The following is a 25101-nucleotide window of genomic DNA, read 5'->3' as shown; positions in this document are numbered from 1 at the left end:
CCCTCTCCAGGCTGTGGAAACCAATCTGGCTTCTAAAGATAGTCACTGGGTCTACGTAAACGAGGTAAGGAAATTATGCAACCATGGCATGGTCCATGGTTTCTTTTCTCCATCCATCTAGTTGTCTCCTGCCAAGTATTTCTTCAGTTTTGCTGGCAACCAGCTATTGATACTTTCCACAGAGACCTCAGTTCTCAACCCACTTCTTCAAATTGTAGCATACCCATTTCTAACTCTTAGTAGGTGATAGACAGAACCATCCCTTCCCATGAATTTCCCATGTATGTCATCGGAGGCCGAATCCCCTATTTGAATTGGGCTGGTGGAGAAACTGTAGGAAGAGGTTCCACCTATCTGAGGCTGACTTGAAATGAACATTGTCTGTTAGAGTTCCCTTCGGTAGAACTGACCTTCCAGAAATAAGAATGATAACCTTGTTGTTGTTGTTGTTGTTGAGAAGATCTGTGAATGTATGATTCTTTAGAACTATTAAGTAGTGGAAGAGTTTGCCTTCAGAAGTTATGGGTGCTCCATCACTGATGGTTTTCAAGAAGGGATTGGACAGACATATGTCTGAAATGGTATAGGGTCTCTTGTTTGAGCAGGGGGTTGGACTAGAAGATCTCCAAGGTCCCTTCCAACTTTATTATTATTATTATTATTATTATTATTATTATTATTATTATTATTATTATTATTATTGTTGTTGTTGTTGTTGTTGTTGTTGTTTTTGTTGTTGTTGTTGTTGTTATTATTATTATTATTATTATTACTACTATTACATGTTAGCAGAAACTATAAATGGTTTTTGCCTGGTTAATGATAATGCATGGGAATTAAAAGGCGGTGGTGGATCTAAAATTGTTTCCTCCAAAAAGCCATTTTGAATCTTCTTCTGTGATGTTCATGGAACTGGTTCTTTTTGCTGTTAATAACTTGGTTAAAAAAATCATGAAAACCCACAGAGGAAAAGGGTATTTATACTCGCATAAATATAGCGCACTCCATAGTCTCTGCAACATTTATAGAGGATTAGTGTAGGTGTGGTGTTGAGCTGTGGAGATTTACTCTCTTCAAATGAAACACAGGAGTGGGAGAAATGTGTTTTGCGTGAGGATGTATACACAAGCCTTCATTCAGATTCATGATGGTGGATGGGAAAACATTTGTAAAGTTTACCTCTAAGCTATCAGTCAGCAGATCATGAGGCAAGAATAAATTTAACTATCCATATAATATAGTAAAGTTTTAGGGACAGTGTTACGGGTGAATATTGAGTGCAAATAGCCACATAACATCCAGTGAAAATCAATTGCAGGCCAGGATTATTATATGGACTGTATTAAATGCAGCTGATTTCAAGGGAACAAATCAGATCATTTCATAAAGTCCAGAATGCTTCATTTTGAAATCAAAACCTGAAATCCCAAAGGTTTTTTTTAAAGAGGCAACTGGACTTTCTTGTTTAAGAAAATTGCCTCTTGAAAAAACACCTGTCATGGTTCCAACGGATGAAACTCTTCCAAAGAACTTTGAGGCATTGTTTACCTTAAAGAACCTTTATTTTGAGCAGCATAATATCGGCACTGCATTAATCGAAGCCAAAAAACTGGATTCCCCTCCCCTGAGCACATAGTATCAAAGCACAATTCCCTCCTTCAATTAACAGTCATAAATCACATTCCCCAATTAGCTTGAAGCGCAGGCTTCCTCTCCAGTTCTCCAGCCCACCAATTTCTTATCAGCTCTGGTTACAATAACCTTGATTCTCATGCTACGTCATCATCTGTGGAGATTCTCATTCATCCAGATCACAATCAAAGTTGTCCCAAAGATGCTTTTTCAAAAGACAACTGGACTTTGATTTTCCTTGAAGATGTTTCACTTCTCATCTTCAGTTCTTACTCAAGGATATCAAAATTAATATCTAGTTAGGTAATATGCACAGGTTATTGGCCTTTTATTGTCTATTTCCATGACATAGGTTGATGGCTAAATTGAAAATACCAAAATTCAGGACAAATAAGGCATAACAGTCTAATATAAAATCTCTCCTATGTGCATCCATATTGGCCATGCTCCCTCTGTAGGCTTGAAGTGAAGGAGGTGATGCCAAAAATTTACATTTTTTGAAAATAAAAGAGCACAGTGTTTGTTTTGAATCCTCCCCGGTCCATTCAAAATATTATGAGACATTTGTTCTATATCAATATTGAATAATCAGTTCCATTTTAGCTTTTGTTCTAATAAAACTCAGCCAACTTGGAACACTTTCTTTCCCTGACTTTAAAACAAAAAAACATTTGGCACAGTCCTATAAATTAGCTCTTCTTTCATATTTTGGAACAACTTTTAATTCACATGAGTTCTCGTAGGCAAGTCTGTCACCGGGTGAATAAAAGCAGAATGCAATTGTTTATTTAAAAGCCTTTTGTGGTGGTTTTGTACAATCCCTCCGGGGTCTTCCATCTCTAATGGTCCATTCAGACATCAAGTCATCACTCAAGTGATGAATATGCATCTGTGTAGTAGCTTTTAGTATCTGGTAACCTTATTCCTTGAGGACAATTTATTTATATGCTTATGATTGTGGGTTGTTTCTGGCGAACAATGGCTTATGAGAGAAACGTGAGCATAGCCAAGAAGCTGCAGCTTCTATGCAAAGACAAGGAATGTGGGAATCAGCACATCAATAAAATGCAATGAAACTTTTGTTTTTAAAATTATGTTATTGTTCGGGGAGGCAATCAGTGGAAAATGGAATGCATTAAAAAGTAATAATTCAGATGTTTCCATTATGTCTCATATTCTTATCCCATGTCCTGGTTCGTGATATATTGTCAAAAAATATCAGCACATGCCATTATATGTGTATATCATGATCGGTTAATTCAACAATTTTGCACTGGTTTTCCTGAAAGCCTCCAGCTCAGCAGAAATGTGAAAATGGGCAGCTACATGGGAATACAATTGTACTAGGTTAGGATCATTTTTCCATGCTTGTTTCTCTCTAGCTTCCAATGGATCCTTGATTTAATGTCTTCTGTCATCTCTGCCCAATTCTGCAACACATCGTTTTAGCGCCTGCTTTTGTAATTTTGACCATCAGGGGCCATGCTGTTCATTTTGGGATGTGATGGATGTCTATTTATTTTGCTATTTCTGCCACCGACTAGAAGATATTCTCACTTTCTATTTTTACGCCCAGCCCCACGCATTGTTTTTGTGCCAAAGGCTTTATTTTATTTATTTTGTCTGATGTCATTCCCAGCTAATAAATACATTGGTGGCTATGACTTTTGGCTAAAAGATAGATATCTTCAACTCCTGTTGTTCCTCGCGTAGCTCATGCATATGGAAACAGGACGTAGGAGCCTTCATCGGCCTTGTTGTCATCGTGGAAAAACCCAGTGAAAAAGACAAGAGACAGCAGCACAAAACAATAATTCTTACTTTAAGATTCAGAAGTTTATTTTGCTAATAATTAGGAACATAGCAAACATAATAACACAACATCACTTACATTAATAACCCATTGCAATGAGGACCATATGACACAGCAGGTTCCAAAAAGACAGCTATAGACCAATGGCCAATCAATCAGGTCCAGTCCCAACTCTTTATACTCTTTCTCATTCTAAGATTGTAGTCAGATAGTCTGCTGACTTTTGCTGACTTTCTGCTGACCTTCCGCTGAACATAACTTTCCACATATACCCGTGTACATTGGAACCCGCATCCATCAGATACTTTCAGTTCCCTATTTCTTACTGTTCCAGTCCTTCAAATCACTACTGTGGGGGCCTATTTCAGGTTTGCTCCAGCCTTATCTTGTTATATGAGGAGGGGGATATATTTTCCATCTCCCACGTTGTCCAAATGCAACTCCTGAAATAATTAGAAATATCTTTTAGAGAGATAAATGTTTCTTTTTCCCACAGCTGCCGGTAGGAAAAAACAGGAAAACATACAAGTAAACAACAGCCAATTTTAAAGGTAATCTGGTTGTGAGATGGAAGTCTTCCCTAAATACCTATATTTAAGGTAATTTAATTACACACCCAGCCTTTCTTTTAAAGAACAACGTGCTTTAATCTGCAAATACTTTTTCAGATAGTCCTCAAGTTATGATTGAAATGGTGCCTGCCTATAATTTCTGACAGTTGTAAAATGGGTTGCTCACATGATAATCTGATTTTACAACCTTTTTTGTGCTTTGTTAAGCAAATCACCATGGACGTTAAATGAATCTGTACTTGTTAAATGAACCAATGGTTCTGTCATGGTTCCGACAGATGAAACTTTTTGAAAGAACTTTGAGGCATTGTTTACCTTAAAGAATTTTTATTTTGAGTAGCATAGCATCGGCAGTGCAGAATCGAAGCCAAAAACTGAATTCCCCTTCCCTGAGCACATAGTATCAAAGCACAATTCCCTCCTCCAATTAACTGTCATAAATCACATTCCCCACTTAGCTTAATGTGCGGGCTTCCTCTCCAGTTCTCCAGCCCACCAATTCCTTATCAGCTCTGGTTACAATAACCTTGATTCTCACACTCATTCACATCCCCCCTGCCAGCATCATCTAACTCTAAAAGCAAAAGGTAAAAGATGGTTACATTTCCCTTTGTTGTCAATGCAAAAACATCCAATGTTAGCAGCACTGAGAGGTCCACTATGGCCATGGTTTTGCAAAAACTGGAAGGAAATGTCATTTTTCAGCAAAACCATCATAAAACACAATCCTATGATTGCGGGGTGCTGCAAACGGCTGCAAATATGGTCCAGTTGCCGAGTCCCTAAACTGTGGGGTGGCAACCCTCAGAACTTCAAATCCAGGTCACGAGTGTCCCCCAGGTAGGTTAATCACACTTTGAATGGTGACTAAGTGACAGATCATAAATCAAGAACTACTTACATTTTGTGTTGCTGGAAAAAGGTGATTTTTTTCCAGCAACACAAAAACAAAAAACTTTTTTTTTTCTTCTTTGGACAGCCAAAATTATTTTGGCTGTTTTTAGACTGAAAATTTGCCAGCCTGATCCGAGCAGAATACAAAATGTTTGTGCTCTTAAGGGGCAGGATATGTAACGTTCCTCCACCGATAGCAGTGAATTGTAATACCAGAGAAAATGGTACAATGCGGTGCGATCTGTGTCTGCTCGTAGTAAGGCTTATTCCCAAGTAGAATCTACATAGGACTTTAGTCACAGTCAGTTATGCGTAGAGTCTAATGAAACTTTAAATTCCTACTTAGAGCCGAGTAAGCCTCAGTGACTGCTCTGTAAATTATTTTCAAGGGACTCTTAATCAGGGCGCGCTGGACCAGCATTACAAACCACAGAAATTGACAGTGAACTGAAGCCCCTAATTTAACATGTTACTCTCTCGTCCTCCGCTGCTTTCTTCGACAAAGCTGTGCATTTTAATTTCTTCACAGCCTTTTCCCCCCTCCTCTGCTCCTTCACATTTAACAGCATGAAACACACAGCATGACACTGTAGAATTTCCTTTTTCTACTACATGGATGAAAGGAAGCAGAGCATGGAAATGTCCCATGACATATTTTGTGGCTTTACAGTTTAGTCTGCAGAAGAAAAATGTGGTTTTTGCCTCTCAGGGCAGTCCGTAGATATTCTCTTATTAACTGGTGGTCTCGGTCAGTTTTCCTTTAGGATTAAAACTTTCCTTTCTGACATTGTATCCTAGCCAGGTTGAATGTCATCAACTGGGATCCAGGACATAACCAAAGCCAGAACTACTGCATGCAAAGTGGTCTCACTCAATTCCCTATGTTTCTCTTGATGTTCAGTTAAGTAATCTATTCCCTTTCCTTCTTAACAGCTACTTACCTTTTTAGTTATTTTTTGTAGTCCAATAGTCCATGATGTGTTCCAATAATTTGATTTTTTTTGTATTCTTTTGATCGAGTTATTGTGAGTGGGGTGAATGGAAATTAGTGGTAGGTCTTCCAGGTTATACAGTCTTGTGCTCTAAAAAAAGTGTAATATTTTTAACAGGATAACAAAATTGGAATGGACCTTGGAGGTCTTCTAGTCTAACCCCCTACCCAAGCAGGAGACCTATACCATTTCAGACAAGTGGCTGTCCAATCTCTTCTTAAAAACCTCCAGTGATGAGCACCTACAACTTCTGAAGGCAAGCTGTTTCAGTGATTGATTGTTCTAACTGTCAGGAAATTTCTCCTTAGTTCCAAGTTGCTTCTCTCCTTGATTAGTTTCCATCCGTTGTTTCTTGCCTTGCCTTCAGGTGCTTTGGAAAATAAGTTGCCCCCCTCTTCTTTGTGGCAGCCCCTCAAATACTTAATACTGCTATTGTGTCACCCCTAGTCCTTCTTTTCTCTAGGCTAGCCATACCCAATCATGCAACTGTTGTTCATATATTTTAGCCTCCAGTACCCCAATCATCTTTGTTGCTCTTCTCTGCTCTTCTCTTTCTAGAGTCTCAACATTTATTTTTAAATATCATGGTGGCTAAACTGTACGCAGTATTCCAAGTGTGGCCTTACCAAGGCATTACAATGTGGTACTAACACTTCACGTGATCTTGATTCTATCCCTCTGTTAATGCAGCCTAGGATTGCGTTAGCTTTTTTGGAAGTTACAGCCCATGCTGGCTTATATTTAGGTGATTGTCCACTAGGACTCCCAGATCTCTCTCTCTCTCTCTTTTTTTTTTAGTATTTTGTTATGGTACTATTTGGTGAGTAAGCATAAAGCATCTTTATGTATACCGAACTCTGTTGACCATTCCTCATTTTTAAAAAATAAGTTGCTCCTTTCAAAACCCACAACTCATCTCTAATGGTTTCAGCTCTACCCTCGTGCGGTAAACACAGCGTACGAATCAACATATCCGTCATCCACTTCATTGTCCCCAAAACTATTAAAGTTTAATCATTGTCTTCTTTTTTTTTCCTCGGGAACAGATTTTCCTGGCCCTCTTTGTGGCCGAGTAAATTATTAATGTCATTAAAATTTATATTTTTCCATCGTTACTTCTAAGGAAGATGGGGAATTTAATGCAAAACACAATTGTCTCATTTTGCAGTTTGTGTTGTGCTGCAAAAGTAGATTTAAATATTCCAGTGCACCCCCCCCCCCCCGAGCAAGCCATTGCTGGTGCAATAATTTACATTCCTTTCAGTGCAAATAAATAAATGTACAAATAGGCGGGCGACCTGGAGTTCCAGCCTCTGAAAAGTAATCCTTCTATTCAATAATCTAAGTGTGTAGAACTTTTAACATTCTCTTTCAGTGCTGACATGAGGGGTTTTTTTTTCCCCACTCCCAGCAGATTAATTATAAATCGCGCGGCATCAAGCCAAATCAAATCCTAATTTGGCATAACCTGGGAAGTGTGATTGTTCTCTGTGACCCTTCTCCAGGAAGGGTATTGAAATATGCTTTTATGGAGGTTTTGAACTATCTCTCCCCCCCTGCTTTTCAAGAAGGGATTGGTCTTATATGGTGCTGGAACAACTAAGGCTGGTTTTCACTGCAGCCTTTCAATTCAGGTCTTTCTCCTAAGGTAGCATGTTTCTCTCTATACATATAGAGACACATAGATGCATAGATATACAGTCTCATAGACATATAGACACATAGACATATAGGCACAGAGATATAGATATATAGACCCATAGATGCATAGACATATAGACATATCAGTGCATAGACATATAGACATATCAGTGCATAGACACATAGACATAGAGATAAAGACAGATAGACACATTTACACACAGATATAGACACATAGACATAGAGATGCATAGACATATAAACTCACAGACATCATCTGGGAAGATTCCTGTGAAACAGGCATAGAGCAATAAAGTAGCTAACTGAACGCTTCATGTGTGGATCTGGTTGTTTGTGCCTAACAGGCAGACCCATGTAGAGTGTGTTACAATAGTCCATTCAGGAGGTGACCAGGACATGAGAAGAGTTCACTTCATTCCATCAAATGATGCAATACTTCTAGATTTCTGGACGTACAACTGAATCTTTGTGCTAGAATTCTGATGAAAAAAACTGAACACACAAACAGAGACACACTTTAAAAAAAATACTCCAAAGCATAAATTACATTAAAAATCAGCAAAGCAGTGATTTTTTAAAATCAGTGAGCCACTGATTGTGGCCCAGCAATTAATCCCTTGGACTGCAAGGCATTCAAACCAGTCAGTCCTAGAGGAGATCAACCCCGACTGCTCTTTAGAAGGCCAGATCCTGAAGATGAAACTCAAGTCCTTTGGCCACCTAATGAGAAGGAAGGACTCCCTGGAGAAGAGCCTAATGCTGGGAAAGATTGAAGGCAAGAGAAGAAGGGGACGACAGAGAATGAGGTGGCTGGATAGAGTCACTGAAGCAGGAGGTGTGAGCTTTAATGGACCAGAAGATGGTAGAGGACAGGAAGGCCTGGAGGAGCGTTGTCCATGGGGTCGTGATGGGTCGGACATGACTTCGCAACTAACAACAACAACAACTATGTCAAGGACCTCAGCACTCCCATTTGGGGGAAACGTCCTGCCTTTCTGCCTTTCTGATTACATAGTTGAGGTGGTCAGAAAACAAATGTCTTTGCAAACCTACCGAGGAAGTATTTTCCATAATTGCTTATTATTTTGCCCTTCATCAGACGTACAAAGAGAGAGAAAGAGCTGGGGTTAAAAAGCCTTGACAGGTCGGGACTTGGGAGGAGCAATGGTTACTTGAAACTCCTCAACTCTTGACATCCCTTGGGGAGGTTGATTGCCAAGCTGCCGAGATCATCTATATTTTTTTTATGTCTCCTATAACTATTTTTTTTTGTTTCTCCATATACTTGGCAAACAAATGAAAATTCTTCACTGTGGGAATTGCAAAGACTTGGATGCATGGGATTTCGTTCTTAAGTTGGGGTAACAGGGAGATGGGAACACTTTGCATTTAGAAATCCTTCCCCATAAAAAATTCAATTTGCACACATGCGCGTGTGGTAAAATTAAGCAGAGTAGTGGTGTATGTTTGTTGTTTTGTTAAGGAGGTCATTTTATTGGGACAGAGATTATTTTCTTGGTGGAAGAGTCAAAACTCCTGGGGATAATGCATCCTGAAATATGAAGGAATCAAGATTCTGCCTCAATATTTAGTTCGTGCAAGATCAGTAGAGGTAGCCTTCACCCTATGCTTTGGAAGGAATGCATCCATGTGTGCACAAAAATATGTGCGTATGTTTGTGTATGTCTATTTGTATGCATTCAAAGTGGTTGATATACCATTGAGCATTAGGAAAAAGGCAAATCAGAGTAGAATGCAGAATTCAGAACACAGAATAACAGAGTTAAAAGAGCCCTTGGAGATCTTCTTGTCCAACCTCCTGCTCAAGCAGGAGACCCTATAGTACTGTGGAAAGAAAAGTCTTCATTCTGGTTCATCCAAGCCGGGGATAAATAAACAACATGGCGACTGCTTTAGAAAGAAGGTTGCAGTTTATTGAAGAGCCAGACAGAAAGATGGTTCTGGCAGGAAAGAGGAGAGAAAAAAAGGACTGAGCACATGTGGGTAGTAGGTTTTTATACCCCTCTCGAGCCTTTTGTTTGAAGTAGTTTCCTGTTCCTGTTTCAGGCTTTGTATTTCCTGTATCATGTATTCTGACCTGAGTCTGGGTGTGCCTTTCTGATATTCTTGTTGGTGGTGGGTTAATCCTATTATATATCCTGCTTCCCTGGTGCTGGGGCTAATGACTCCTAGAGTTTGGGTGGGGTATGCAGATTTTAGGTGTCTTTGTCTTCCTAAGCTTCTAGCTCCAACTTTCCTGATGGTTTACATCTGCATTTGTACAGAGCTGGCTTCTGCTTGGGACAGAGACTTGGGGGCAGGGTTGGTTTCTGCTTTTAAAATCCTTTTGAGGAAATATATTTTTCTGCCCTTTTAATATTTCCTTCTCTGGGAGGGCTGACTTCCCACAGTACCAAGAAAATACAAATATGCTGTGGACTTGCAGATGTGTGCAGGTTCAGTATTCCTTCCTGTTGGCCATGGTAGTTGAAGCCAATGGGCTTGATGGTTTTGAAGAGGTTCAAGAAATTTTGAAGGAACATATCAGTCATTTGGGCTGTTGCTTCTCTATTGGTTCTCTGCTTCTCTTTACATGACACAGTCAAGGCCATGAATAGTGCTCATTGTGGAGTATTTAAAAACGATCCTCTTAGGACAAGAAGGAGAAGTTGAATTTCTCCGAACAAAATCTTAGACATCACCAGACCGGTTGAGGTTGTCTGAAGTTTTGCATGAACTTGCTTCAGCTGTTTTTCAAGGACGGCATATTTATATTCAAATCTATAGGATGGATTTACATTTAAATCCATGGAATAGATTTATGTTTAAATTGGTACTGTGGATTATCACAGCCTCTCCTTTCAGACTTTTTTCTCCCCTCCCCAAACAATCTATTCATTATTTTATTCTTTAAAAAGCTGTTTTAATCTTGTTGACAGAGGACCAACCAGAAGGATCTTGTAGACCCTTAATAATAGTGCCACCTTGAATTAAGTAGGATTTGGTATAAGCTAACTGCAGGAATTTTATTTTGTGAAAAGTTGTAGATACCTTCCTTCCTTCCTTCCTCCCTTCCTTCCTTCCTCCCTCCCTCCCTTTCTCCTCACTCCCTCCAGTCCTCTGCTAATTAGTTTTCCATTTTATGAGTAAATAAGACCTTTAATGTTAAACGTTTTTGTGTATCTTTACACAGCAGTCATCATGTATCTATTGGTGCATTGCATGAACCCCCAGACAAATGCCCAAAACCAGTAAAGCAAAGGAAGTTATCATGGTGAGCGCAAGTGCCCTATTTTGTTATCATGGAAATAATGTTGAGGCATCTCCTAACATTTCATCCAGATAATAATCGGGTTGTTTATAAATGGCAGATGTAATCTTTACTCCACATGCGTGGAAAGGGACATTTCTAATGAACCTTTCTCCCACTAGGAAATCAGCGACAATGAAATCCTAGAACTGGTACACAGCGCTCTCGGACGGATGACCGTCATACGCCAGATCTTTCCTGCAACACGGGAGAACAATCAGCGGTGCATGAGAAACAACCACAGGATATCATCCCTCCTGTGTGACCCACAGGAAGGTTACCTTCAAATGCTTCAGGTCAGTAGTAGGTCTCAGGACCCAGATGATCCATCCCTTCATTTTTTTTCCTTAGGAAGGTTACATGATATGTGTTCCTGCTAGCTACACTAGAACGTTGTAGAAGAAAGAAAGGGTTAAATCTCAGAATGCTTTAGTTATCAAACAATTTTGGGCATGTATCATCAACCAACTGTATTTGCACCCCTTGAATCTCCATGGGATGGTCTTTTGTGCCAAAAAAAGTGTGCTTCTTTTGCCAGTGGTATCCATTCATCTCATATGCTCAAATGTATGAGTCATGGGAAAGGAATATAAGAATTTTTCTTCAAGGGTTACACTGAAACATAGTTCGTACTGAATGTCATTAGAAACAGTGAAAAACGATTTTTCGTTTGGTAGATTTTGACATACGAAAATGTATTGACATAATCTGGAATTCGTGAACGGCAGATGTGATTCTAAAGAAAATTGGGAACTTCTAAAGCTTTTGATTTCTGGGCATTTTCTTCAACATGCCCTATTTTTTTAGTCTAGGAAAATGAACTATCCTGGCAAATCTCCTTAAGAAAAGAACTTTGTATTTGATGGTGCCGTTATCAGAAAAAAAAAAAAAAACACAGAAAACAAAGCATGTCTTAAGAGTTTTATAGAGTATGAATCATTTTAGTATTTTGTCTTTGCGTAATCAGCTAGTTAACAACATAATGCATAAAATATGCACCTCATGGATATAAAATTCATAAAGTTATAGCAATGAAACCACCAGCCATTACCTGACAAGTTATAAACATGACAATCCCACAATTGTCTCGTGGAAACCTATATTTTAACCGTAAACAGAATGAATGTCATCAGAGCAAGCACCAACAAAACTNCTTTGCGTAATCAGCTAGTTAACAACATAATGCATAAAATATGCACCTCATGGATATAAAATTCATAAAGTTATAGCAATGAAACCACCAGCCATTACCTGACAAGTTATAAACATGACAATCCCACAATTGTCTCGTGGAAACCTATATTTTAACCGTAAACAGAATGAATGTCATCAGAGCAAGCACCAACAAAACTCAGCTCTTCTATAAAATAGGATGTAGCACCAAAAGAATGATGGTTTGTCTTTGAGGAAATGTTCAGTCTCTTAGTCCAAAAACTGGGATTGATTTGGAGATCTGAGCTCATGGGAAAGAAGTGAAGCTCCTATCAAGGTTTTTTTCTTCTCTTCTTTACTAACATTCATTGCTTGCTGAGGTAGTGATCACCATTGGCTTGCTCCTAGCAAACAGCACGGAGATTAAGCCATAATTCTGCTCAGTCATTTCCATTTAACAGCATATTTATTTTGCATTTAGGAAGCTCCGGCATTCTTGGACTGCTACAAGAACATGTTACAATTACAAATTTCATCTGAGTAACTTCTAGGAGAGAGTTGTACAGCCTGAGGCTCCAATCCCAAACAGCCTCTAGAGGCTATCAGAAGTTGTTCCCCATTAAATATGAAAAGACTCATGCTTTACCATTGTCAATAGACTAAGCAAGTGATGTCGAACCTTTTAGAGACCGAGTGCCCAAACTGCAACCCAAAACCCACTTATTTATCGCCAGGTGCCAGGTGGGTGTGGCCTACTGGGTGGGCGTGGCTGTGGTGGTCATGGCAGACTGGGTAGGTGTGGCCAAAGTGGGTCTGGTCACCTTGATGTTGCTCGTGGGGAGGCCTGTGGGGGCCGGGCAGGGTTGGGGGAGATCCAGGGGGTCTCTGGCAGGTGGGGCGGTGGGCAGGAGGCTCATCCTGCATGGTGAGGTGAGGCAAGGTGAGGCAGGGCAGAGGTGCCATTGTCGCAGGGCAAGGCAAGGCAGGGGCCAGGGTGGCTGCTGCCTGACACCATCGGCCCCTGCACACAGAGGCCAGCAAGCACATGGGGGCCGACGGTGTCCATCAGCAGCCACAGCCTGCCGGCCCCTCAACCGGCACACTCTGGGACTCCGCAGCCCACTGCCAGCAGTTCAGAGAAGCCACCTTTGAGCTGGACGTCCAGCTGACAGCTGAGGAGGTGATACAGTGGGTCGTGCATGCGAAGTCAGGAGGGATGGGATGGGGGGGAAGGGAAACCAGCCATGCTGGGATGCATCTGGTCACATGGGACCTCGGCGAGTTAGCAGGCGGCTGATTGATGAGGGACGGTTGCCATCTCCAGGGCATGATGCGCGTGCCCACAGAAGTGCTGCCTCTGGCACATGTGCCATAGGTTTACCACCACTGGAGTAACTATGTGGCACTTATCTCCTATCTTTTGGTCCGTATCATTTATTTGCTGGCTTGAATGATAGATTGTTATGTCAGATTTTCCTCTAGGAGACCCAGGGGTAAGGGGCATTCTCCAGCTCCAATTTTAAGTCTTCAAATAACCCTGTTGGGCAGGGAGAGAGCGACTGGCCAAAGATACCTGTAGGATTCCATGGATAGATCTGAAAGTGGTTCCTCCTAATCCAATCCAGCACAATAACCATCCTGGGAGGGACAGAGATAGATCTTATCTGCCACTATTCAGACATAACATCAAACTGAAGGCTACAACTTGGCAGATCTATTCAGACAAAAAACTATTTGTCTTTTTTTCTGTGTAAAGTATCGTACTGGGACTACTCCTTTAAAAGCTTGCCCAAAGATGATATTTCAACATGCCACTTAATCATCTGCATGATTTATTTCTTGTTCCATGCAAACATTATTTCTTTTTTTTAGCTGCCCTAGGGTATCTACCACATTTGGTCTCCTCCTTGCAAACAGATTGCATAGATCAAAGCAATTCTTTGCTCTGATCTGTAAGAATTAATGACCAGTACAATCTTGCTGCCGTAACACAACTAGAGGTCCTTTTTCTTCAGCTAAAGCATCCCAAATGGGCCAAGACCATCAACCTTGGCCTTGATCATCATTTCACTAGCAAAACAACTAAAAGTGACTTCTGTTAGTGCAATGGTGGTAGCATAGCTAGTTGCTGAGGCAAGTCCTCTTTCTCAACTTTTGATCCGAAAAGCCCATTAGGCTGAGTTTTGAAAGGGTTGTTGAAAAAACAATACCGGTGGCCCATAACGGAGTCAGCCTCTTCCATGTTTAATATATTGGGAAAGTGTTGAGCTTAGAAAGTTCCTGATGCTTATCCATGTTGGTCTTCTTGCCCACATTATAGGTCAACAGCAATATTTGATTTTTTGCTCTTTCGGGACAGTTAACAGTATGTCAAATCATGGCCAATGTTGCTTTTCCAACACAGCTTTTGTTTTGGAAGAACTGTGAAGGCCTTTCACAGTGATATAATATCTCTCTGGGTGTATACATCTTGGTAGTCTTTTCTAAAGCCACTTTCTGTTGAAAAGGAATCCTTTTTTGGTTAGATGACATAAAATTATTTCCAAGTTCCCAGTTCTTAAAAGAAAAGTGTCATGTGCTGATTGCTAGTGAGACAAGGGAAGCAATGGGTCTCAAATCTTGCAGAGGTTTGCTAGAAAAGGATTGCAAAACAGTGAAGTTCTCCAAGTATCCAAAGAGTCAGTCATACGAGAATAATTAGTCTAAAACAGACATGTAAAACACAAGGCTCGGGGGCTGGATGCAGCCCGCAAAATGGTTTCATGTGGCCCATGAAGCCATCCTGGAAACAGTGAGGGAATGGCCCCCACTGCCTTGGCCCTGGCCCAGGCTGGCCGGGAGCCAATGTACAATTTTGTGATGGCCATCTATGCTGAAACGCATTCAGTCTTAGCTCCACAAGGCCCTCTAGAAACAGCGAGGAACCAGCTCCTGCTGTGTCGGCCCCACCCCCTGGGTGCATGCTGGGGAGGTGTCACCCTTTGTGAGGAATGAAGAAATGGACCATGCCTTGGCGCTTGCCCTGGTCCCACCCCCTTCTGCCAGAGACCCTCAGATCTGTCCCACTCCTGCCCAGGCCCCCACAGCCACCCTTGACTGAACGATGTAGAACTGGCCGTGCCCACCCAGTAGGCCACACCCACTCCATCCATGCCCACCCAGTAGGCCACACCCACCCTGGCCACACCCACCCAGCCCTCTGAGGGCAACCCTCAATGAAATTGAGTTTGACACCCCTGGTCTAAAACATCAGTAGTTCACTGCAGGGTTGAGAAGACACACATTTCATGCCAGTGGGTCAGGGCAGAAGACAGAGTGATCCAATTTTCTGGTCCAAGCAGAAGGCAGGATTTTGAGATTCTCAGGCAAGAGTTGACCGCAATCTAGAGAGAGGTTGTCGCAGACATTGTGTCAATCAATGAGCTGTCTTTCTATTATATGTCTTTATATGTCATGTCATATCATATATCATATCATATATATATAACGGGACAGAAAAACATTTTCAGATTACTTCTGTCTGAGTTTTGTTAGTAGGTAGCAGAGACAGAAGAACAAGGATGATGTATTGTATGAAGGAGCTTGAAGAGATCCAATGCCAGGAAAAGTAGAGAACCATTTTTAAACGAAGAGGGATGGGACTAGCTAAGGGGAGACGTTGAAGGGGAGACTCTGAGCTCAGATAATTAAAAGACCAAATCAACATTTTGCCTAAAACCATCAGGCTCTGCAGGACAATTGTGAGAGTTTTTCCACCAGCACTCCATATGCCGTGAAACATAATGAGGTAGGCACTGCAACAGACTCTGCAGAATTGTAATCCAGGGAAATAAAATATTCTACCCTAAAAAGACCCATTTTCTCACCACGGCGAGCCGTCTGCACAGATCATTTAACCTCCACTGATTGCCAGGCAGCAATCAGAAGCTAATTATGCTGCAAATATTGCTCCTTCATTATTACGATGGGCCTCTATTATTTCATATGGTATCAGCTTGCCTGGAGTGGTATTTGATCCTGGTGTTTTAAATCATTCAACAATTGCATGCATCTTGCAAGCCCATTCATCTTGGAAACAGGATTTAAAGCTAAAATGGATAGGATTAACCAATTATCCAATCATCATCTCTTAGGGCCCACAACTGCTTTGTGGGAAACAGGAACATGATGATTCGATATGTATTTATGAGTTTCTCCCTTCAATCACATTGACATTTGTAATCAATTGGCAGGTTTTGGAGATGCTCAGGAGGGAATTAAGAATTAGAACAACAAAGAAAAATCATAGCTATCACTTTGCTGTCACACCTTGACAGTTCCTGGGGTACTTTAAGGATCATAAAATGGAAATGGGTGCCCACACGTGGCCTACAATCAGAAGTAGCTCCTCTAACTTTGGTTTACAGCCTCTTGCTGAATTTGTCAACATCATTTCAATGGAGATACTTCCTTTGAAGATAGACCAAATGTCATGACTTCGTTGTCAGACATGAATTCCAAGGAAAGAAAACACTAATCAGATGAACTGCCGAGCGGGCAGACAGGCCAACAAACACAACCGCAAAGTAACACGTTCTTTAGTCGAGCAGTACAGGTCTTCTGCTGAAGCTCTGGGAACAAATACAGCCTCCAAGAACTTACCTCCTGGCCTATCCCAGCCTGTTATTGGAGCACGAGAAAGAGCCACCTCCACCTTCGCTGCTACTGGTGGTACTCCAAGACCCAAGATATGTTTATGGAGAGGAACTACACCATGTTTGTTTGTTTGTTTTCATTCAGCCTTGTCTCATTGTCGCTTGAAGAATTTCCCCCCAAAACTGTCTAAGATTGTGTGGCCAACTGCAATAACGATGCCAACGAAGTGCACGTGAGAAAGTTTTCTCAGGTGTCAAAAAAGGTAAACAGAAAGGAATGAGGGAAGTCAGAGCCCCAGAGAAGGAAATATTAAAAGGGCAGAAAAATATATTTCCTCAAAAGGATTTTTAAAAGCAGAAACCAACCCTGCCCCCAAATCTCTCTGTCCCAAACAGGAGCCAGCCCTATACAAATGCAACTGTAAAACCATCAGAAAGTTGGAGCCAGAAACTCAGGGAGACAAAGACCTAAAATCTGCATACCTCACCCAAACTCTAGGAGCCATTAGCCCCATCACCAGGGGCTAATAGACTAACCCATCACCATCAAGAATACCAGAGAGTTTTGTGTGTGTATCAGCTAAACTCAGGTCAGAATACGTGACACAGGAAATAGCCTCAAAGTTCATGCCACAGGAACAGGAAACTTCCAAACAAAAGGCTAGAGAGAGTATAAAAACCTACTACCCATGTGCTCAGCTCCTTCTTTTCTCTGGTCCTTCCTGCAAGAACTATCTTTCTGCCTCTTCAATAAACTGCAACCTTCTTCTCAAAGCAGTCGCCATGTTGTTTATTTATCCCCGGCTTGGATGAACCAGGATGAAGACTTTACTTCCAACAGGAAGAAGAAGAGAGGGGAAAAAAACCCACCCAGATAAGCATGGCCTCACTTCATTTATATGAAATTAGTGTCTCTTCCCAAAGCATGAAGAGGAAGACTCAGCAGGCCTGCCAAAGCAACCGCCTCCCCAGGGCGAAGCAGTGACCTTGTTTTCGGTTTTTTGGGGTTCCTTTTCAAACAATTCAAGCACGCTGCTGGAAAGATAATTCCTTAATTTCTTCTTTTCTCATGCTTGAGACCACCCGGGCAGCCGCTGCAGGGTAGTGCAGCAAACTCACATGAATTCCTGATTATTGCCTGCCTACAAGTCCAGCAAGTTGGAAATGAGCATGAAAAAAATAAAAATAAAATAACTTTTTTGGTCCTCTCTTCACAGTGGCCTCATTCCGGCAACAAAGCTGAGATGCTGTAAATATTACTTCTGACACCGGGAGATGTTTGTTTGAGAAACAACCAATTTAATCTCGAGGGCACCAGAGAAAGGATTTTATTTATTTTTTTTCCCTTTGTGAACGTAGCATTAAAGAAGAAAGATAGCTGTGGGGCTTATCACTGAATCTGAAGGAAGGTGACGAGAAATTGGTAGTAATTAAGTTGACCCGAAGTCTGAAATAGAATTGTGGGGTTTTCGTTCAGCTCATCAGAAAAGGAAGGAGTAAAAATACATCTCGGTGTATAGTAAGTGAGGGTTATTTCTGAAGATGGCCACGGGGCACCTATGCATTCGTTTATTAAGTGGGAGTCAAAGGCAAAAAAAATGGTAATATTGCAGAGGAAATGATTATCAATATTAATGTAGAAATCATCTATTTATTCTTAGATTGTTTTTATGCATAGGCAAAGTTTCTATGCCACTTCAATCAAGTGAATCTAAGTGAATCTTGCAAAAGGTTTATAACAGTGAATCAACCACAAAGGAGGAGATAACTACATATTTTATGTACACATACACACATACAATTTTGATCCAGTGGTAACTCTCTCTTAGCAATCTTTATTCTTGCTTTTTGCAAGCTGTTGACATCTAGTTTGGTTGGGCTTCTACTCCCAGTCAATTGTTGGAAACTGCAGGTTGATAGTTGAATGATATATAACATGTATGCACACACACACACACACAGAGAGAGAGAGAGAGAGAGAGAGAGAGAGAGAGAGAGAGAGAGAGAGAGAGAGAGAGAGAGAGAGAGATGCATTTATATTCATTCATTCTTTTCTTGGGATGATTTGAAAACTATACATTAATCTGGGTGAACTGATCCCAACAGATTTTGTTTTCATTATTTTCATTTCTCTTTCAGAGTTGTTTTGTAATCTGTTTTGTTTAGCTTCACACAATCCAAAGTTGTGTCTTCTAATTATAGTCTTGCACTTTGCTACCAGCAAAGTTGAAGGCATCTGTCTTCTTTATTCCTTCCTACCAAATTACACATCAAACTTGTCTTGCAATCCTTTGGAACTCCCGGTCCTTCTATTTTTTCTCTCTGTAACATCAGGGGGAGATCCTACTCAACATGGAAACACATATGCCAAAGCCATCTGGGAGAGAATCTGACTCCGTCCTAAAGAGAAGACATAAATTAGATTTTAAATAAGAAAGCATCTGGCAGTTAAGAATAACAAGCTGGCAAGAAAGCAGATGAAAGAAAGGAGGTGGTAAATCAGAAAGTTGCATCCTCAAACTTTAATTTGTTGGCAAAGGCACATCTGTCTTGTCTTGTTTGAAAACTCTAAGAAGAATCATTGTCTAAACAAATCTCCTTCAAAGATCCAGTAGATTTGTTATTAATGTTTGGTTTATCCAATAAGGACACTGAAAGACAAAACACAGCACACATCACACGTGTGGCAACTGAATATCAATTTGACCCTAGAAACTTTTTCAAAATAATTCTTAAAAGGTTTGAACTTTTGAAACATTTTGAAACTGGGGTCCTGAGCTTGGTGGTTTTCTTGCAGATGCTTCATTACCCAACTGGGTAACATCTTCAGTGCTAGAAGGGATTGGAGTTGGCTCCTATTTTTATATACTAGTAGCTTGCCCTATCAGTGTTGGTGGGAGTAGACTTAGTGGCAATCTTGGTGACATGTAATATCCATTTAGCCAAATGTTTTAGAGTCCTCGTGACTTTCTAACACCTCAGGCAGTTGATTTTTCTGATCTGCCCCCCTCCCCCAAATATTAGCAAGTGAAGATGCTGCTGTGTATCCTAGAGACTCCTACATTTGATACATGTTTTTTAACCACTGCAGTGATCTGCCTTCTGGGTTCAGTCTCATGTCCTGTTAATTGTGGCAGTTGTGACAAGAGGATGCCGTGTGAACTGCTTTTAGAAGACATGTCTTCCTAGCATTCATCTCAACCTCTCCCTACCCTGACTCATCCCACCTGTCAGGTGCAAAGGATTAGGGCCATAACTTAAGTTGCAGTTCAAGAGATCTACTGCCCAAGCTCATACACAAGAATCTAGTCAACAATAGGTTTAGTTCAGCACTAAATTGGTGCCAAGTAAGCATCATCAGAATTCAAGGGGGTTGAACTTGGACCGTTTGTAGGAACGTAATGACTCCAAGTTGATGGGGCACTTCACTCCACCTTCAGCTCTGCCTGCTCTTCTTTTATACCCCCCAGAGAGATGGGTTAAGATTAGCCTTACCTTTTCTGGTTTTCTAATAAAGTTCATCCTTTTCTCAGACACAAATCTTGCTGTAGAAATGTTTTACAAGGTCTCCTTGATGAATCTACCCGGATGTCAGACCTGCCCCAATCTGATCCCTTAGGAAATAAAAGCTTTTGACTCCATTGGTTAAGGCAAAGGGTTCTTTTACTAAGGATATTGGTTGCAGTAAAATCAAGCCAGCTCTGAAATCTATTGTGCTCGCTAGATACAAAAACATAAGGTGTAAGTTTGCCCCCAGCCCATCCCTCCCCCAATGACCAGTCTGTTTTCAGCCAATCAGAGCTCGCCAAGATGTTTTGAGAAGTCTGAGATGTTTGGGGATAATCCATGTATTTGTCAGGGTGTCTGGCTATGGGATTCTGGTGCAAACAGTATTCAGATGCTCTGGTCCTTATCACCCGTCCTTTCCCCCCCCACTCTGATTTCCTATCACACAGCTTTATTTCCCTTTTATCCTTCCCCCCGTTCTTTCCCCTTTCATCCTTCTCTCCCTTTCTTCTTTTAATGGCAGGATGCCTGTGAGGCTTCCAAGCTGAGCCAGGCAGAGCTGACACCAGATCTGATTGTTCCCATTTGCCCACAGATCACTGGGCACTGCCCTCCATTGCTAATTTAGGAAAGCACTAGGCTGGTAATGTAGGGTCAGGCATTACATGGACTTCCCAATATGCTTGAGTTTGGCCTTCTCCTGGAAGACAATTAGTTCTGTTTTAAGCACACACTGAACAGTGTTTTAAAAGAGAAGCAGACCTTGTTTAACGAAGAGGACTAGAACCATCTGCGCAGAAGGTCAATTGAAACTGGGAAAGAAAATTAGGTTGAGGGAAGTCAGAGCCCCAGAGAAGGAAATATTAAAAGGGCAGAAAAATATATTTCCTCAAAAGCAGAAACCAACCCTGCCCCCAAATCTCTCTGTCCCAAGCAGGAGCCAGCCCAGTAACAAATGCAAATGTAAAACCATCTGAAAGTTGGAGCCAGAAAACTCAAGAAGACAAAGAGACCTAAAATCTGCATACCCCACCCAAACTCGAAGAGTCATTAGCCCAGCCCCAGGGAAGCAGGATATGACTTTTGGGACATAATAGGATTAAAACAACAGATACCAAGGCCTAGAAAAGCACAATCAGACTCAGTTTAAAGTTCATGCTACAGGAACAGGAAACTATTCCAAACAAAAGGCTTTCAGAGGGTATAAAAACCTACTTCCCACATGTGCTCAGTCCTTGATTTCTCTCCATCTTTCAGTCTGGCTCTTCAATAAACTGTAACCTTCTTCCCAAAGCAGTCGCCATGTTGTTTATTTATCCCCGGCTTGGATGAACCAGGATGAAGACTTTCTTCCCACAAGGTTTTTCAAGCTTTATATTGCTGATCCTGTCCCCGATGAGTGCATTACAGGTTCTTCTGATAAAAGAAGAAATCAATAAATAATTACTTAGAAAGCAGGCTTATTTTTTTGCATTTCATTCACTTTATAGCCACATTCTCCATCGTGCTACACCCTTTCCATATGTCCTTCAGAATTTAGCACCAACCATTTAGCTTTGTCTCCATGTACAGGTCTCCAACCTCTATCTCTATGACAGCGTCCTCATGCTGGCCAACGCTTTCCACCGGAAGTTGGAAGACCGGAAATGGCACAGCATGGCAAGCCTGAACTGCATGAGAAAATCAACCAAACCTTGGAATGGAGGCCGGTCCATGCTGGAGACGATCAAGAAGGTAATCAAATGGATCTGCTTTTTCAAGAAGTATAGGCCAAGCAAGTTGGTTAGTTCTTGATCACCCCAAGGGAGAAAGGCAAATGGTTGTACACTAAATATTTTAAACACAGACGGTTTGAAAGAAAATCCTGGGGAGGGAAAAAAAATCCATTTTTCTTCCTGTCACTCAACTAGGTGAAACTCTTTTTTTTTTAGGGTCATATCAGCGGATTGACAGGCATTATGGAATTCCAAGAAGATGGTGCCAATCCCTACGTCCAGTTTGAAATCCTTGGAACGAGCTACAGCGAAACGTTTGGCAAAGATGTCCGAAGGGTAAATTCTTCTTCTTTCTTCTTCTATTTCATTCCCCCTTCAGTTTATCTGGAGGACATGCTGGTTTTTTTTTGCAGTAGAATGTCCGTTTTGTTCATCACTCTAAAGGCATTAATTTTGTCAACTTGTGCCATCTTGAATGAACGTGTTTTATAGAAATGTTCTTATATCCAGTAACATTGTGAGCTGACTAGAGATAAAGATATAGCACAATGCTAGGTAAATTGTAACATAGCAGGCATAACTACATATTGTCCTAATTAGGAACCTTATTGTCCTTCTGTTTTATCAGTAAAACCCTGCATGTCGTGGATATGGAGAAAACGTTTTACTTATAAAGAATGAAAGCTGAAAAGAATGTTTTATATCTATCTAGTTTTGTGTTTATTCATTGCTACTGTTTTCATTGCTTATATTCCTTCTCACATGAGATTGAAGAAGAGTTAACCCTCCTTTTTAAGATATTTCCCCAAATCTTCTCCTCCTGCCTCCTCCCACTCTCTCCCCCCCCACCCAACTTATGAAAGGATAGATAGTGATCCAGACCATTATGTGGGTGTTAATAGCAGGAATAAATAGCTGGAAAGGAAAGATTTAAGCTCTCCCTAAACTCTGCTGGCCACTGCAAACTATCCATTCCCAAAGGTGCTATGGCGGAGAAGTAATGTCTGTCTAATATTAAATATTAAATGCATTAAAAAGTTATATGCAACCGCATGCATTAAAGGCAACTAAATAACCTGCAGCCTGACTGAGAACGGAACAAACCATAACAGGATATCCTTTGTTTTGCCTGGAGCTTGAATGGTCTGCCTATGTTTATGCATTTTTGCCTCTATTTAGCTTCTCTTTGAGACTCAGAAGAGCAGCTGCATAAGGCTTTTCTATTTATGGATTTGGATCTGGAATTTATTATGTGGGTCTCTATTGTCCTGGATGACCTTGTTTCTTTCCACTGAGTGGACTTTATAATGGGTTCCACACTAATATTTTAAGAGTTGGGAGGTGTTGTATATGCAACTTTTATGAAAGAATTGAGCCACACAAAGTTTCTTTTGGCTTTATTTCTTTGGGGTTTTAAATAATGGGTAACATTTCCAGGAAGAAGAAACATTTCTGGAAGATTTGCCATACAATTTATGAAGAGCAGGAAGGCTGCCCTCCACCATTGCCTCACCCAATGTAGGAGAAGGAGTGGCAGAATCTGGGGGTGGAGTCAAAAGAGGGATCAGCTTAGAATCCCTATGTAGCCACAATGTAGACTAAGTCCGACTTCCCTTGAATTCTCTTGACCCTTATCTAAATCCAAGCAGGTGCTATCCATTAGTTGAGAGAACCCCTGTGTGTTGGCTTTTAGTAATATATCACTTTAATTGGATCTTCAAGTGTGGATCTGGTCTTTAGCCCCTGATACCCAATCTCTCTCAAGGGATTTTACTTAGAAGAGGAAGAAAACTCTGGGTAAAGTTGACATGATCTTGTGTATCATGAGCATCCTAACATCCTAAATTTCCTATGTAGCAGAAATTTCCATAATGATAAAATATACATAAGAATTAGATTCATTCTCCTTCTAGGGCAGCGCCTTGTAACCTTTGTTGTTGTTAGTTGCAAAGTCGTGTCCAACCCATCGCGACCCCATGGATAACGTTCCTCCAGGTCTTCCTGTCCTCTACCATCTTCTGGAGTCCATTGAAGCTCACGCCTACTGCTTCAGTGACTCCATCCAGCCACCTCGTTCTCTGTCGTCCCCTCCTTTTCTTGCCCTCCATCTTTCCCAGCATCAGGCTCTTCTCCAGGGAGTCCTTCCTTCTCATTAGGTGGCCAAAGTACTTGAGTTTCAACTTCAGGATCTGGCCTTCTAAAGAGCAGTCAGGGTTGACCTCCTCTAGGACTGACCGGTTTGATCGCCTTGCAGTCCAGGGGACTTGCAGGAGTCTTCTCCAGCACCAGAGTTCAAAGGCCTCAATTCTTTGGTGCTCAGTCTTTCTTATGGTCCAACTTTAACAGCCATACATTGCAACTGGGAAAACCATGGTCTTGACTATATGCACTTTTGTTGGCATCAAAGCGGCCAGCAGCAGGATCATCCAGAGATGTTTTGCCTTGCAAAAAGAAACTGAAGGTGAGACCAACAATCATGCTCATCATAAAACTGGGGCCTATTTATAATCTTTAGAGTCTGAAGTTTTCAGCACTGCAACAGAATCAATCGTGAAATATAGAAACGCAATACAACGTTTGTAGCAAATGTTACATTATGCCTGCAGGGCACCAGATACATAGAATTGCAACCAGTAGTTCGATACAATCAAATTCAACCATACTTCCCAACATGTTTAATAATTCACAAACATAACTGCTAAGTGCCTGGAATTTTTCTATGTTAAAATACCCCCCAAAAAATCCTCATATTTTCTTGCTTTTCCATTTTGATTTTCACGTCCTTGCATTTCAGCCTAAAATCCTTTTTAAGCAGTTGAAGTCGGCAACGAAGTCTAGTATAGCACCTAAACTGAAAATCTAAAGCAGACAGCAATTATAAATGGGCATAGATTAGATTTGTGACAACTCATGTGCAATTTTTCAATCCCCTTTGCATTTTCTATAAGCTATTTTTCTGTTGTTACTTGACATATACATCCATACTGTGTATAACTTGTTATTCTTATAAATGGCAATTAATAACCAAATTGGAATTAACCAATTGCCATTTTACTCCACCTCCTTCAATGAATTCCTTTTCTCTCTTACATCCTCTTACTGTTACTGTTACTGTTTGTACAAATTATCCCTTTTTATTACCTGCATATTTACTATTTCCTTCAAAGTGTAATAACAAAAGACATTTATGTTTTGTGGTCGAGATTATTTAACATGCT

The 25101-nt window shown here is 40.9% G+C and overlaps 1 protein-coding gene across 1 annotated transcript in view; it reads left to right on the top strand.

Annotated features, from left to right (window-relative positions):
* Positions 1–25101, top strand: part of GRID1 (glutamate ionotropic receptor delta type subunit 1) — a 304954-nt gene that overhangs the window by 206878 nt on the left and 72975 nt on the right. The window contains exons 3-6 of the mRNA XM_015822769.2: positions 11–64; positions 10998–11171; positions 21741–21902; positions 22100–22219. Of these exons, the coding sequence (XP_015678255.2) occupies positions 11–64; positions 10998–11171; positions 21741–21902; positions 22100–22219 (510 nt within the window). The remainder of the gene's footprint in view (positions 1–10; positions 65–10997; positions 11172–21740; positions 21903–22099; positions 22220–25101) is intronic.

Source organism: Protobothrops mucrosquamatus, unplaced genomic scaffold (genome assembly GCF_001527695.2).
Source record: "Protobothrops mucrosquamatus isolate PMUCROS unplaced genomic scaffold, P.Mucros_1.0 scaffold1671, whole genome shotgun sequence".
In the NCBI taxonomy this organism is placed as follows: Eukaryota; Metazoa; Chordata; class Lepidosauria; order Squamata; family Viperidae; genus Protobothrops; species Protobothrops mucrosquamatus.
This window is presented reverse-complemented; position numbering and strand designations above follow the sequence as displayed.